Source organism: Ictidomys tridecemlineatus, chromosome 4, assembly GCF_052094955.1.
Source record: "Ictidomys tridecemlineatus isolate mIctTri1 chromosome 4, mIctTri1.hap1, whole genome shotgun sequence".
Classification (NCBI taxonomy): Eukaryota; Metazoa; Chordata; class Mammalia; order Rodentia; family Sciuridae; genus Ictidomys; species Ictidomys tridecemlineatus.
Window position 1 is genome coordinate 18377391 of NC_135480.1, and position 17084 is coordinate 18394474.

Genomic DNA, 17084 nt, shown 5'->3' on the forward strand with positions numbered 1-17084 from the left:
AGCAAAAATAAAATGATAATTGACAACATAGTTACTAAAAATGAATGTAAAAATTAAATACAAATCCTTATAATAATATAAAAATTTTATTCATAAGTAGATTGCATATTTCTATTGACTTCTTAGTATATGGGCAGCAAAAATTCCTAGGTAACTTGATAAACAAGATATTACAGTATGAGCAATACACTGGGGAAATATGTTAATGTCAAAACCTATATTATATTCTTTAATTACCATTTTAAAAATGCCTTAGAAAATTATCACCAGTTTTTTTAAGTCTGAAATAAATAATGCATCCTAAGGAGACAGCTTCATAGTGAAATATTTCTCTTTCTACTGGGAGACTCAGTGATTTCCTACCTGATGTGAATTGTTTTCCAGAGTTTCCTCATAGCATTTGTCATCTCTGAGTTTCTCAGAGTGTAGATGAAGGGGTTCAGCATGGGGGTTATGACCATGTAAAACACACTCACTGACTTGTCAATGGGGAAAGTCTTGGCTGGTCTTGCATATATGAAAATACAGGGGACAAAGAAGAGGACAACCACTGTGATGTGGGAGCCACAGGTGGAGAGAGCTTTCCACCTCCCCTCCTGACTCAGGTTTTTCAGAGAGTGGAAGATGACAGCATAAGACATGAGTAAGAGCAGAAACAAAATAGAGCACATCAGCCCCCCATTGGCAATCACTAAGAGGCCAGTGACATAAGTGTCAACACAGGCAAGTTGCAATAAGGGATACATGTCACACGTAAAGTGGTCAATGATATTGGAGCCACAGAAAGGGAGCCTGTAAATAGTTCCAAGTTGAAATACAGAGTGCACAAAACCTCCAGCCCAGGAGACTACCAGCAGTACCACACACACCCATGGCCTCATGATAAGCAAATAATGCAAAGGCTTACAGATGGCCACATAGCGGTCAAAGGCCATCACCAACAGAAGAGTGACCTCTGTCCCTCCTAAAAGGTGTTCTGCAAAAAGCTGAAACATACAAAACTTGAAGGATATGATTACTTTTCCTAAAAACAAGTTTGAAATCAAATTGGGGGAAATGACTGATGAATAAATGATGTCCAAAAATGACAAGTTAGCAAGAAAGAAGTACATTGGAGAGTGCAGAGTCTTACTGAAGGTTACAGTTAGGACAATGAGCAGGTTCCCCAGCATGGTCAAAATGTAGAAGAACAAGAATATAACAAAAAGTACTTTCTGCTCCTTTGGATTCTGTGTGAGTCCCAAGAGGACAAAGTAAGTTTCATTGTTTCTATGTTCCATTTATTCTTTTATTGATGCTGATTTCAGAGAATAAAGCAGTTTCCCTGTAAAACATTGAAAAATTCCTTAGAAGCATTATAACCACATTTATTCATCTGCCATATATACAAGTAAAGTCACACTTGTAATATCAAAAACTCACTCTTCATATGAAGAAGAGTGAATTTTTAATATTACAAAATCATTTGAAGAGTGGATAAAATTAATTATTATTGGAAGACTATAGGCCACCATCACTGTATCAATCCTGGTGCTGAATCTTTAGAAAATGATGCCCTTCCTCCACTGTCTTTGGCCCACAGTCCACTGGAACTGTGACCTCCAACCATCTCAGCATTCACATTTCCAAGAACATTGTGCTCACGGTGATTTCTGTTCTCCAAGACAGATGACATCTCCATCATTCTTCTCATTCCTTGCTGAGCCCTCACCAGCATCACCTTTCAGTGTTCATATTTCTACCCACCATCTTTTCAAGGCCATCTGGGCTCCTTCTATCATGATTCCCAAACATCTCCCCACATGGATCCATCAATCAATCACAAAGTTGGCTTCATATACTATTGCAGAAATAGCACCCCACTTTCTGATATCAAAAGCTGTCTTCATCTGATGGAGCTACAACTGTTATAAACACAAATGTGTTGTCTCAGAGCCCTGCAGGTAGACATTCAAAATAAAAGTATGGGCACTGGCGGAGCCCTCAGAGGACCATGAAGAAAGGACTTGCAGATGACCATCTTGTGTTAATTTGTCATTCTTCCTCATCAAATTTTCTACTCCAATAGTTTATGAGTTATATTGGATTGGAACCCAGCCTAATATAATTTTATAACTGGATGATCTTTTCAAACTCCCTATTTCCAAATAAAGCTTTTTTTGCAGGATTGCAGGTAGGACATCAACATATAAATTATATGGGAGGACAAAATAAAACCAAAAATAGTTTCATGTGAATACTTGACAAACCAGGAATTACCGGTCTCAGCTTGACACACCCTAAAAACACTTTGGTTTGGAGTCTTTGGTTGAATAGTCCACATGATTCTAAACTAAAACACAATGAATTGCATATCTACTATATTATCACACCCCCCTTTTTAAGGTGATATCTGCAACTATTTAAGTGATATCTTCCAGTAGATATCCTTTTCATAATTACAAAAGCAAATATTGTATTTTCTACAATAAATCTATTCCTTCCAGGATTTCTCATGCTAAAAGGCTATTTCCTTCTGTCTGATCCTTCAGGTCAAATGCACAGTGTTCAAACTTCCTTTATTCCTCTCACATTGCTTATGTATACATTTGTTCAGTTCCCCTTGGCTTCCTATTCAAAATATCTTCCTAATGTGATCCTTCTCATACCCTGTCCGCTGCCATATCTACCATTGACTCTTTGACAGATGCTAATCTTAGAGAACAGAAATATCACAAATTTGGAAGTCGCAGTAATTATTATACAAAGATGTGTGTTATGTTCAGTCTTTTCATTTATCCAACCAGCAGGTGTTCATAGAACACTATATTGTGTCTTATTCTTCACCTGAGATAAACTTCAGACATCAGATTGTCAACTAGCTCATGAAGGCTCAGGGTCTACTATGGGCTCATGACATTAAAGGAGAGAAATCTTCAAGCTGACTGATACATTTTCTTTTCACTCTGGGCCTTCTACTTCTCCAGATGGAAGCAACAGTGTTGATTGAAGATATAACATGGGCCCTGACTTAAATTTTCAATATTTTTAATCTAAATCTGATGACTATTTTATACAATCTGAACAGCCACTTATCACCTGCAGAAGTTCTTATCAACATTTTCTTACATGCTTGAGTGATACAATTTCCTGGGTAATGAAACATTCCCAGGATCTCAAAGTCTGATTTCTTCTACTGACTAGAAAGTCTTACCTTTGGAAGTTTGTCTGCAGTTTGAAAGAGGAAGTTCGATCTCATTCTGAAATAAGGAGTAATCCTACTTCTATCCAGTATGCACACAGAAGAAAAAAAGCTGTGTTATTCTTGGAGATTATATTTAAAATCACACAACCATGTTTGTCCATTTTCTTTGGAGTCTTCTAAATCCTGCAGAAAATAATTAGTGGTTGTAGTGGTATACAAAGGAATTTCTTGGTAAAAAACTAAAATTTTCCATATTAAAACAATTAAATAAAAATGCAAAAAATTGTCATAGGAATATAATATCTAGCATTTTTTCAAAAAGAAAGTTTTCTAGTTTCTTTTCTGACTACTTTAATAGATACTATTCAGCTTTTTAATCTGTCTCCTCTTATCTTAGTAAGGCCAAACACTTGTGCTTTGTATATGGATAAAATACTTGTGTGCCTTTTAAAATCCTTCTTTAAGAATAATAAACCATAGTTTTAAAAAAATTATAACTGTTACTAACAGAAGAAATATTTTTTTACCTGACAGAGACAAAGATTTATAAAGATTTTATGCCATGAACACATGTTAATCATGGAGCCCTGCAACTGGAAGATGTCCAAACTGATCCTTGCTTATTTACTCTCCATATATTTTAAAAGAATATCTGTGTTTCAAGATGCCATACAGCAAACACAGAAATAGAGTCACAGGATGTGACAAGAAAAAATATTTTCAGAAACATTATGGGACAAATAATCAAGAACAAAATATCAGTTCCATTAATTTGTTCCACAGAAGATGAGTTTATCACTTATTCCTTCTTTTATCAGAGAAATTTTCATTTTATATTTATCTAATTTCACTTTTCTGTATGTGAGTTTGACGTTAAAAATATTTTAGAAGTATATGCAGCTGTAGTAACTAGTTATTTATATGGGTTTTCTCTTTATTCTTTGTTTTTCTCCAAACTAAAGAGCAGCCTGTACTGAGACATACACCTGTACCCCAGCTGCTTGGAGGATTATGAGTTCAAAGCCAGCGTCAGCAACAGCAAGGCACTAAGCAACTCAGTGAGATCCTGGGAGGTGGCTCTATGGTAAAATTCCCCTGAGTTTGATCCCTGGTTAAAAAAATAAAAATAAATAAAGAGCATCTATTTTGTTCCAGATAACATGATCTTAGATGGTGATACAATAGTTAATAAAATGGAAGAATAAAATAAGAATATAGTCCTAACTGAATCAACTTTACATCTTCTAACGGAGTCACAAAATAATAGTGGGAGTAACTAAAAATTGTAGCTTTAATCTTTGACTGGACAATAACAGGTTATTGTGAAAGAATGAAATAAGAGTGAGACACTTTTTGAATAAGGTAATTAGATAATTCCTTTCTAAAGGTGATATTTATGCTAAAGTTCAAGGATGAGATGTCACTTGCTCTTCTGGGTACACTAGTAAAAATCCCTTTCAACCCAGGAATCGTGCAAAAGAAAAAGGCTATATTATTTCTGTGGATATATTTAAAACAATATATGCAAAATATACCTGTCTGTCCAATATCCCCAGTCTTCTAAAGTTTGCAGAAAATCATTACCAGTAGTGTTGATGGATTTCAAAGGAATTCCAAGGTGAAAATGGGAAAATTAAAAATTTCCAAAATGCAATAATTCTTCAAAATCGCAAACATGTTATTGTAGGACCATAGCAACTAATCTTTTTTAACAAGGAAAGTTTTGTTTTTAAGTTCTTTTCCAGTAACTCTAGTAATAACTATCTTTGAGCTCTATAGGGAGATTCTGCAGGTATTGGTATAATCAAATACTTGTGCTAGAAATTAGGACACAGGATTATATTTCTCCATGTAGATCATGCTTTAAGCATAGTGAAGCATCTTTTTCCAATAATTATATTAGGTCCTTGAAGGGCAGCATCTTTTACCTGACAGGGTGAAGATCACTGTAGTTTTTATACCAAGAAACCACTCTAACCATAGAGTCCTGCAACTGGAATGTATCCAATAATGACTTTTCCTTAATCACATTCAGTGGGAATTCACATAAGTTTATACCTGTAAATATGCCAACAGATGAATCACATTACTATGCTAAAAAGGATGCAGTATAAAAAGTTTTAGAAATGGAAACCTTGTCAGAATGATAGTTGGCAAATATAATATATCAGTTATGTTAATTAATTTCACTGAAGATGAATTTATCACTTATTTCCACATTGCCTGACCAATGTTTTTTTCCATTTATCTAATACTCAATTGTCTCTATTTGTTTGGCACTAGAGATGTTTTTGCAAGATTCATGTAGTCATAGAAACTAGCTATTTATCTATTTATTCATTAGTGTCTTGAGCAATCTTAGAACATCTACTTATTTCATATTTCATGCTATTAATTGGAGATATAGATTTAATGAAACAAAAAAACCATATGCATAGTTAGAATGTATCATATATGTGTCCTGTAACACAGTCACAAAATAATAAAGGGAACAACTAAACATAGTAGATATAAAAAAGTAAAGCCAAAGACATGACAAGAGCAAACCCTTAGGGCATTACAGATCTTTCTCAGGAATTTGAAATTATTAACATTCTTTTAAATGAGAGTCAGAAGGACTTCTAATTTCTGATTAAACAAAAATTCTCATCAAACTGTTAGCAACTCATTCTGACAATGTATAAAAATAATCATACACCATGACCAACTGAGATGTAACCTAGGTACATTAGGCTGGTCTAGAATTCAAATATCAATTAATACAATATATTTAGCCAAAGGATAAAGATGAAAAATCACATGGTTATGCCAATATTTGTGGTTAAAGCATTATAAAAATTCAACACTTATCTCTTTTTTAAAAGAACTCTCAATAAACTAGGAATAGAAGACAATTTTTTAAATTTAATAAAGAGTTCATACAAAACAGCCTGTAACTGTAACTCCTCAGCACAGAGAAACCAGAAGCCTTCCATGTAAGGTAAGGAACAGGCAAGGATTCTTCCTCTCACCACTGCTTTTCAACATTGCAGTGCCAGTTTTTTTGCAAATAAAATCAGGCAAAAAATAGAAAGAAATGCATGCTTACAAAATAAATAAAAAAAATAGAAAGAAATGCATGCTTACAAAATAAATCCTTCTTTGTTTACAAATAACATGATAATCTAAGAAGACCTTATTTAAAAAAAAAAAAGAACCAAAAGTCTACAAAAAATCTGGAATAAATCATAGTGAACCTGCAGGATACAAGGCTAATATACAAATGGAGTTCACTTTCCTATATACCAGCCACAAAGGGTGATGAAATTAAATATACAATAGCCTTTACTTGAATATTTACAAAAATGGAATATTTTAGCCTATATGTAACAAAATATGTTACAAGGAAAACATTGAAGCTTGGATGAGCAAACACATAAGTAAAGAGAGAGTTAATAACTGTTCATGGAGAGAAAAACTCAAACAGCATTGCCAAGAGGTCAATTCTTCCCAACTAGATCTTCATAACAGCTGCAATTTCAATGAAAATTCTATCACACTAGATATTGAAAAGTTAATTCTGAGGTTCACATGGTGAGGCAAAGGGCTCAGAATGAGTAACCCCATACTTAGGGGAAGAATAAAAGTGAACAATTAATAATACCTAACTTCAAGACAGTATAAGCTATGAAATCAAGACAGTGTGGTATTGATGAAAGAGTAGACTGCTTGCCGTTTAATCAAATGAGCCAAAAATGTATCCCTTACAGAAGGAGGCACTCAAATGTTTCCAAAATCTTTTTTTTCAGCCAAAACATAGAAGCCACAGCAATGCTTTCATCATATGAAGGAATAAATATACTGTGGTCCATCCAGATAATGAAATATAATTCATTTCTTTAAAAGAAATAAGCTCCTCAGGGTTGGGGTTGGGGCTCAGCAGTACAGCACTCACCTAGCACATGCAAGGCCCTGGGTTTGATCCTCAGCACCACATAAAAAATAAATAAAATAGAGGTATTTAAAAAATGTAAGCATAATATATTATTAATAAAATAATTTTTAAAAAATGATCTACTGAGCCATGAACAGACATAGAGGAAACTTCACAGTATATAACCAAGTGAAAGAAGCCAGTCTGAAAGGCTGCATGTTGTATTGTCCCAATCATATGACATTCCAGAGGGTGCAACACTGTGGAGAAAGTAAAATCATCAGTAGTCGTCTGGGCTCAGAGGGAGGGAGATGAACAGGTAGATCACAAAGAATGTTTTCTTTAGTGAAGCTCTTCTATGATACCCATGTAAAGATGCATGTCTTATTCTTTTCTCCAAGTTCATAGAAAGTAGAAGACCACTGTGAATGGTGTACCCCAATGTAAAAAAGGAAATTGGAATTATACAGTTGTATTATTATTGATGAATCAATTGTAATATGTACCACCAAGGAGTAGGGACTTAATTGTGTCTTCTATGATTTAAGTGAGATCCATAAACTTCATTGGCTAGAAACAATGCAATAGTGTTGAGAGGTGGGACCCTCAAAAGGGGATAAATCCACTGGATTAACGCTGTTACCGTGGTAGTGGGTTGTTTATCACAAGAGCAAGTTTCTGACAAATGTGAGCTCAGCCCTCCCTTGCTGTCTCATTCTTCCCCTCTCTCGCCTTTCCACCTTCAACATGGGATCACTTGGACCATCTCCAGATGCCTGTTCTTGGGCTTCCCGGTTTCCGTGAACAATGAGAAAATTACTCTCTGTTCTTTATAAATTTATCAGCCTCAGTCATTCTGTTACAGTTGCAGAAAATGGACATTCCAGAAAGTGCAAATGTAGGAGGCTGCATTACTGGGGAAGGAGGTTATGTAGAAGGTCTAGGTCCTTTGTATTTAAATGTTTTTGACTCTAAAACTGCTATAAAAATAACATTCATTGTTTTTTTTTAAATTATGAGAGTTATTCAGCATCAGGAAGCACCCAAATACTAGAAGATAAGCTAGAAGATCCAGAGAAATAAATATGGACCTGAACTTCAGACAGACCAAAATGTGAGTTAAGATGGAATAATAATACCATTTCAGACATATCCTATTATGGATTTTAAACAGAACTGCAAAGAGGTTGGGAGAGTTGTTTAGGTCAACTCTCTATCTTATGTTTTTATAACTTTGAGAAAGTTATTTTCTACATGTAAGCATCAATTTTTTGTGAAATGAATTATTGCAATTAAAGTTTTGATAATAAGTAAAATATGTGTAGACTGCTCACAGAGTGTGTGAGATACACAGAAGTATGTAATCCACTTTTATTTTCTTAAAAGATAAATATTAAAAATGTCTTACTTCACACTTAAAAAAATCTTGAAATCAATGAGATTGTGAATAGAATCCAACTGTTACTTTTAGATGTTAGAACCAACAATCCTATCTTGAAAAACTGCTTGTGAAAGAGAAAATTGAAACCAAAATTCTAGAATGTATGAAATTCTTCAAAGGAAAACCCTAGTTCAACCAATGGAATAATATTACTAGTGCTCAGAGAAAACTTTGAGGTCTTAAGTTTTTACATTATCTAAAACGTAAAGAAGAAATAAAGAAGTCAACTAAAAATGCTAGGAAAAAAGCATAGAATTAAACTAAATTAAAATAGGTAGGAGTACAAAATGAAGATAAAAATAATTTCTTCCATTAGAAAACACTTAGAGCTATCATACTTGTGTTAGTTTTCTTTTTTTCCAATACTATTACAAAACCCTGAGCTAATTCAACTTAATAACAGGCCAGTTTATTTTCACCATTTTAGATGTTTCAGCCCATAACCAACTGGCCTCTTTGCTTTGAGCCTTTGGTGAAGCAGCACATCATGTTGGGGAACAAGTTGCTAAGTAAATTTTGCAGAGAAATAAAAAGGAAACACAGAGACAAGAGGCAAAGGCAGAAAGAAAAACAGCTGCTCATCTAAGTGACCTTGTTAATTTATAACAATAGGTTACATTAGATTATTCATGCCATAACTACATTACTGTTTATTGTATCATTAAGGATGCTCATTCTGCAGTTACATTCTACAGTTACAATATGCTGCATTAGAAGTTTAGTATAGCTCTCAATAAAGTCCATTGTTTGAAGTTATTGTTAGGCAGGCAGATCCAGGAGCACCAGAACTTGGTGAAACATTGTAGTTATTAAGAAGCAAGTTCTTGTATTCACAGGAGCCATGTGCCTGAGATCAAGGTCAAGGCTGATAAGACTGTAGTACAGAGCCTCCTCATTTTGTACCTTTGCACAGAAACTTTTCCAGCTGCTAGGCATCGCATACTTTTGTACAGAAACTTTCCCAGCCACCACGCATGCCACAGTCATGAAGTCATTAGACCCCAATCCAGAACACAGAATCCTTATAGCTCCCCTTTTTTGTTTTATATGGCCTTTTGGATGAATAACACTTGTTTTTTTCTTTAATATTGGCAGAGGTTAAAAAATAAGGTAGGCATCGATGAGAATAAGCACAAAGTAACAATCCTAATATTACTAAACATCCACCTATGAAAAATCATTTGATTCAAGTAAAATTGGGTAACCATGAAGTTAGCCAATATAATAAATCTAAACTTCCATCATCTCGTTGGACCTTTTTAATGGTATTTTTAAGGTGATCTAACTCTTTTGAAGTAGAATTACTGTCATCACTTAAATTAAAGCAACACATGTTATTAAGCTCCTGTCATCTTTTATGATTTAATAATAACAAATAATCAATTGCAGCCTGATTGTCAAGAATAGCTTGACAATATTGATTTTGCTCTTCGTTAAGCATATTAATTGCCAAAGAGGTATGATTAATATTTTTTTTTACCATAGCACAGGCCAATTTCATAGTTGTTTTGTAATCCCTGACAGCTAGTCCAAGGATACCTACCTACTAAGGGAAATGTCAAAGTCTCAAATTCTGCCTTTACTGAATGATTACAGTTTTCATCAAAGGAAATAGACCTTTTATGGATATGTTGTGCAGATGGTGACCTACCAAATTCTGTGGTAGAAACACAGCTAGTCTGCTAAGACAACAGTGGATTCTATGAGACATATTAGTGGGTAGATAATTAAAAGTATTTGCTCCACAAGAAAACTATCCCGGTGGTAAGATAATATAACCATTTCCATACATAATTTCCATACATACAATTAAATGAAGTTCACCCCAAAGAAATACATTTATGTATACAGCCTTGAAATTCCGCACAAGTGTCAGTTGCACTTATAGTAACAATGGGAGTAAGTAACATCATAACACTAGAAGAATTAACATACCAAGGACTTCCCCAACTATAAGAATCTGTCCTGCCATAAAATGAGTGTTCTACCATGCGATTTCTGTGGCCTCCCACATGTGATGAAGCTGGACCTCATTAAGAATAAGCTTTAGTCAATGCCAGCTGAGTTTGGCCTTCTGGTCCACCTCCAGCACCTGAATCTCCTCAACAACAGACTGGTCACCCTGCCTGTCAGCTTTGCTCAGCTCAAGAACCTGGAGTGGCTGGACCTAAAGGACAACACCTTGGACACTGTCTTGGCCAAAGTGGCTAGTGATTGTTTCGATGAGAAACTGTGTAAGCAGTGTGCAAACAAGGTGCTATAGTACATGAAGGCTGTGCAGGTGGATCAGGAGCCAGAGAGGTAGAGGTGGCCGGAAGTGGAAGGAGAGGCAGAGAAGAGGTGGGAGGCCAAACAGCCAGCTCTGGAAGCTCAGGAACAGGGACTTCAGAAACTGGACAAGGCAGAAGAGAAGGAGTATCAGTGAAAAGAATGTGATGCCCTCAAAGATTCCAAGTGGAGCAAGAGAACAAACTCAAGAAGAAAGCAAATCAGGCCCCCAAATCTAAGTGTGACTCCCATCCCCTCAAGCCACCTATGGGAACACACTGGGCCCTGGGCTATGTTGAAGCTGCTGCCTCTGTTATTGCTGTGTGTGGCCAGGGAGCTAATTGCATGTTGGGTGACAGCACTACAGCAACAACCCAAAGCTGTGCAGGATCTGTGCCACCAGGAGATCCTCCAGTGGGTCTTTCATATTGAGTCCGTACAGTGAGTTTGCCCTCAGCACCTCCTGCCTCTCGGCCTTGGAGCTCAAGTTCCTGTGGAATTGGCTTCTGCTGCACACAGCCTTTATAGTGTCAGACCTACCTATCATCATCAAATGGCTGCCAGTTGGTTCATGACACCTCCCCTTTGTAGGACTTCTTGTTGTTCCTTGGTCAGGCTTCCCTGGTGGAATGAGAAGAAATGGGAGGTGGAGAGGAACAGTGACCTGCATGCCTAAAGGAATAGGCTTGGGGGTGGGGAGATAGCAAACCGCCTTTTCTAGTTATAGTACTAAGCTGGGTAAAGACAAGTCTCCTTTCTACTAAATGGTCGGCTGTCATACATTTATATTTTTGTACGTCACACACCCTTTTGTTCATTCCTCCCTGGGTAGTCCAGGCAGATCCAGAGGAAGGGTATTCCTGGGAACTTAGGAGACCACCACACTCAGCATATCAAGTCAAAACTAGCGAAGGGGTTACCTAAATCCTAAAGGAACTTTAAAACATTTCAAGCATTTTAGTGATCATACAAAATTTCTGGCTGTGAGAGGAACTTCACAACCATCACTCCAATAGAACACTTGTAAGCAGAGAAACTGAGGCCTTTCATAACTCACCCAAAGTCTTTCAGATAGTCTAAGGCAGAACCCAACCCCTACTCTGGTATTCTTTTTTTTTTTTCTTGACATCATTTGACCGTTCTTGTAACATTCAGAGAGAACAGAACTCACAACAGAATTATGTCTCAGCCAAAATATAGAAATTTACACAGTAGACAGATTCATGACTCACAAATAGAGATCTCATGCCATCAGGGTCTTGGGAAGCTCCTGTGGAGTCCTGCCCCAACTTAAATGGCTTCCACAAAATGGCAGCAGGCCCAGCTCCTTGTTGCAGGTTCAGAGCATTAACTCTCCCTGATTGCCAGGAACAGAGAAGGTGGACCTCTGCAAAGCTGCATTGTCTGTGACAGCTCCATTAGCACTAAGAGTGACTAAAACCTCAAAGGCAACCTGGACTCTCAGCTTCATAGACACTGAGGTTCAGAATTCTTTGCTTCCAGACCAATAACAGAAGGGAGGGAATGAATGGAAACTCTAGGAAATAAAGTGAAGCAAGTAGTAACATGGAGGTGAAAAGTGGTGCATAAAACTAAAGACTAGCACAAATGAGGGCAGCAAAGTCCATTCTCTTGGCTGCTAGATTAAGCATTTTCTTGACCCTGCCTCATCTTTTTACAACAGCTGGATGAAGGGATGAGAAGGACCATGTCTTGGTGCTCATTCACTGAAACTTCCGTTTGCAAGCTCCTTGCCTCTCCCCAGAGAGAGCAAGAACCTGTCATAGTTTAGAGACAGAGAGGAGGGTCCAGCTTTTTAGCCCTGGTGGCCCTTTTGGGTAGTTCTGTCATTCATGACTGCCCTAATACTGGAAGAAAGGACTTTGCTCTCTCCTCCCCTAAGGATAGCTGTGCAGATCCACACCTTCCTCAGAATCTCTACAAATTCCTTAGTCTTCCTCCAAGCTCCAGAGCCATCAGTCTAAATGCTTTATTGAAACTCAACACATGCATTACAATGAGATTGTGAAAATACAGAAGTCAGCTTAGAAGTTTTGATAATACATCATAATGTATAAACTACTCGCACAACATCTATCACACACACAATAGTGTACAATATGCTTTTTAGTTTGTTTTTATAATGAGAGTATTTAATCATGCTTGAATGCTTTTCAATAAATCTAGAAATGAATGAGATTGCTGGTATAAAACAATTATTACATTCAAAAAATTATTACATTCAAAATTATTACATTCAAAGTCCTATTTATAAAAGTTCTTCAGTAAAAAAAAAAAAGTGGTAGAAATTAAAACCTGAAATATGTAACATAATTTAAATGAAAATACTATTTAATATAATAGGGTATTAGCTCAGTGCTCTGAGGACAACTTAACATCCTAGAGTTTGTATTGTTTAAAAATAAATAAAAGATTAAACATCCTTTCAACTAAGAATGTTAGGAAAACCAAAAAATTACCCTAAGCAAAAGTAGGTTCAAGCACCTAGTGAAGATAGAAGAGGTTTCCTACATTAGAAAAAGTAATTCTAGCTATTATGCTTCTTAGTCTGTCTTACATTACTGTAACAAATACCTAAGTTACACCAACTTTTATAATAAGAGAAAAATTTCAATTTGGCTCACAGCTTTGAGGTTTCCAGCCATGATTAAGTGTTCCCTTGGCTTTGGGCCTGTGGGGAGGCAGCATATCATGGTGAGCACCCATAGTGAAGCAAACACTTCACCTCCTCTCAAGAAAACAAAAGAATAGAAAGTAGGATACCAGGTTCCACAATCCTGTTTTAGAACCTGCCTCCCAATGACCGAAAACCTCCCAATAGGTCTCACCTCTAAAAGTTTCAACCACCTTCTATTAACACCCTGCTGAGGACCAAATCTTTAACAAATGAGCATGTGGGGAACACTCTGTCTTCAAAATATAGCAATCTAAGATCTATTTAGTTAGATAAAAAAAATAAGAAAAATATGAGAAAATGAATAAAATACTCTCTATTCTAATCACACAAAAAATCAAAGGAGGCACAGATTTCAAAATTAGAAATGACACAAAGAATTCAAAGAAAGTTCTTTTTAAAAATTTGGGAATTTTATCAACTATAAAAAGTATTGGAACCTGGATTAAATAAAATAAATTATAATCTGGATTAAATGAGTGATTCCCCAGGAAATTGGAAATTACCAAACTTCTAATCTACCTTACTTTATGCATAAAGGTGTGTGTTTATGGAGGCAGCATATAAAGGAGTCTTAGTTTTCTTACAGAGACTGTGATCTCTCTCTGCATTTTAATGCAATATTTAAACCATTTACATTGATGTAACTATTGCCATAGTTAATTTTAAACATATAATCATTTTTATGAGTTCTGTATTTTCGTTATTTTTTCCTTTTTCATATTTCTTTTGGATTATTTATGTCTTTTTCTTTTTCTTTTCTTTTTTCACTTATTAAACATTATTTATTTTAGTTTGGAGGATTGGGTTACAATTTCATAGCATATTTACATAAATATTATTTTAATAATTATATTTTAAAGATATTTCAATAGGAAATTCATATGTTTGCTCATGTACTAATTCATTCTGATGATTTCTTTTTGGTTTACAAAATTGTATTTCCACATGGTATCATTTTCCATCAGTCTGAATGACTTCTTTTTTAACATCTTTTTTTTTTAAGTGTCTTCATTAGCGCATTGTATTTATGTAATAGTTTTGTGATGAGAACACCTATCTACCCTCTTATCAAATATCAAGTATATAATTAGTGTTATTAACTATCATGTTATAGTGCATGGTAACTGTAATTAATAATACAGCAGAAATAACACCTATAATAAGACATTTTCTATCATAATAAACTTTGCACTTTTTGAAAAACATCACTGTCCCCTCACCTTCCAGCCTGTGACAACCAATATCCTGCTCTCTGTCCCAGGACTGTGCTACTTTTAATTCTACATGTAAATTATATCATGCAGTATTTGTCTTTCTATGTCCAGTCTATATCACTTAGCATAATGTCCTCCAGTGTCACCCCAGTTGTCACAAATGATAAGACCACTTATTTGAAGAAACAGAAAAATAATTTACTACCTGCATCTGAGACTTAGCACTGAGAGATTCTGATAAAGGAGAGTATATTTCTACCATTTATCATGTTGTGAGGGTTCTACTTTTAATGTTACTATGAAGCATTCCATTTTTTACTTTACCAGGTAAATTTACAGTACTAAAATTTACATACACTACTGAAAACAAATGAACATAAGTTTATATAGCATTTAAATATTAAAACAATAAAAAGAATCAACATAAAAGGAAGTCTAAAAATAAGATAAGGAATACCAAAGTGAGGAATACAAATAAATGCGAAAATTAAATGACATCAGTGCAATGATTCCAAAATTTTATTCATTAATTTACTACATATTGTCATAGACAATGTATTACATGTGCATTAGAACTGTCCAGTAGTGATCAACAAGACATTATAAAGTCTACATTACAGTAGGGAAACTATTAGTGGTACAAGCACATATTCAATTCCTTAATTGTATTTACCAGAAATTTAGAGGGAAAGGAAGTTAACATCAGCTTTACAAATGTTATGCTTCCTAAGAAGATAGTTTTATGATAAAATGACTCTCCTTAGAGCGGGCAACTCACTCATTTACTAGCTGATATGACTTTTCCTCCCCAGAGCTTCTTCATAGCATTTGTCATCTCTGAGTTTCTCAGAGTGTAGATGAAGGGGTTCAACATGGGGGTTATGACCAGGTAAAACACACTCAATAACTTGTCAATGGGCAAAGTCTTGGCTGGTCTTGCATATATGAAAATACAGGGGACAAAGAAGAGGACAACCACAGTGATGTGGGAGCCACAGGTGGAGAGAGCTTTCCGCCTCCCCTCCTGATTCAGGTTCTTCAGAGAGTGGAAGATGACCGCATAAGACACGAGTAAGAGCAGAAACACAGTTGTGCAGATGAGTCCCCCATTGGCAATCACTAAGAGGCCAATGACATAGGTGTCAACACAGACAAGTTTCAGTAAGGGGTACATGTCACATATGAAATGATCAATGACATTGGGGCCACAGAATGGAAGCCCATAAATAGTGCCCAACTGAATTACTGAGTGCAAAAAACCTCCAACCCAGGAAACTACCAGCAGCACAACACATACCCATGGCCTCATGATAACCAAATAGTGCAGGGGCTTACAGATGGCCACATAGCGGTCATAGGCCATCACCAACAGAAGAAAGACCTCTGCCCCAGCAAAAAAGTGTCCTGTAAAAAGCTGGGTCATACAATTCTTGAAGGATATGATATTTTCTCTAAAGAACAAGTGGTAAATCATTTGGGGGGAAATAACTGTAGAATAAATTGCATCCATAAAAGATAAGCTAGCAAGAAAGAAGTACATTGGTGAGCCCAGGGTCTTACTGAAGGTTATGGTCATCACAATGAGCAGATTTCCCACCATGGTCAAGATGTAGAAAAGCAAGAACATAACAAAAAGTACTTTCTGCACCTTTGGATTTTGTGTGAGGCCCAAGAGGACAAAGTAAGTTACATTGTTCCTATGTTCCATCTAGTCTTTTATTGGTGCCGATTCCAGATATTAAAGCAGTTCACCTAAAAAACAAAAAAGAAGAAATTCCTTAGAAGTATTATAATTTCAGTCTTCATTCATTAATCCTCTAAAATATGTATGAGAAGCATCAATTTGTGGCAAGCTATCTGTTGCACATATCAGACATAGTGAAGTAAGATAGCATTTCCTTCCCCAAGTGATTCTATATGTAGTGATGGGATCAAGATTTAAAGTAAAACATGATCGTGGTCATAATAAGTGAATTATTTATGTCATGCTATCAGTTCATTGTGCTGGATTATGTGGATTATGGCAAGACTTCTCACAGGAAGCCATTCTTTATGCAACTAAAGGAGGTGGGAAATAACAAAAAGGAATGAAAAATGAATTTCATGACAAAATGCACCCCACATGATGTCACAAAGGTGTAATACCAGAGATTCACTTAAAGTCATTTTTATATTCATAGTGGCTAAAATAAAATGTAAAATGATAGACCAAAAGTCAGTATATTCATTTCTAGTTCTATGACTGTAAATCATTAACAATGACAGCTTTTCCTTCACTCTCCAATCATCTCTTATCCCCTGGACACCTCAAGCAGAAGTACCCTGCCATTCGTATTTCTAGGAGGATTCTGTTCGTGATGATGTGT

General features: G+C 35.8%; 2 protein-coding genes and 1 pseudogene across 2 annotated transcripts; 1 reads left to right on the plus strand and 2 right to left on the minus strand.

The window, feature by feature from the left end:
* Positions 1-359: 359 nt before the first annotated feature.
* Positions 360-1280, minus strand: LOC101978214 (olfactory receptor 4A47). Its single transcript, XM_005330067.3, has one exon. The coding sequence runs from the start codon at positions 1278-1280 to the stop codon at positions 360-362; it is 921 nt and encodes a 306-aa protein (XP_005330124.2).
* A 6691-nt stretch (positions 1281-7971) lies between these two features.
* LOC101978509 (leucine-rich repeat-containing protein 59 pseudogene) lies at positions 7972-11251 on the plus strand (annotated as a pseudogene).
* A 4245-nt stretch (positions 11252-15496) lies between these two features.
* On the minus strand, positions 15497-16429 carry LOC101967009 (olfactory receptor 4A47). Its single transcript, XM_005329951.3, has one exon. It carries the CDS (start codon positions 16424-16426, stop codon positions 15497-15499), a length of 930 nt encoding a protein of 309 aa, XP_005330008.2. The 5' UTR covers positions 16427-16429.
* Between the last annotated feature and the right edge of the window lie 655 nt (positions 16430-17084).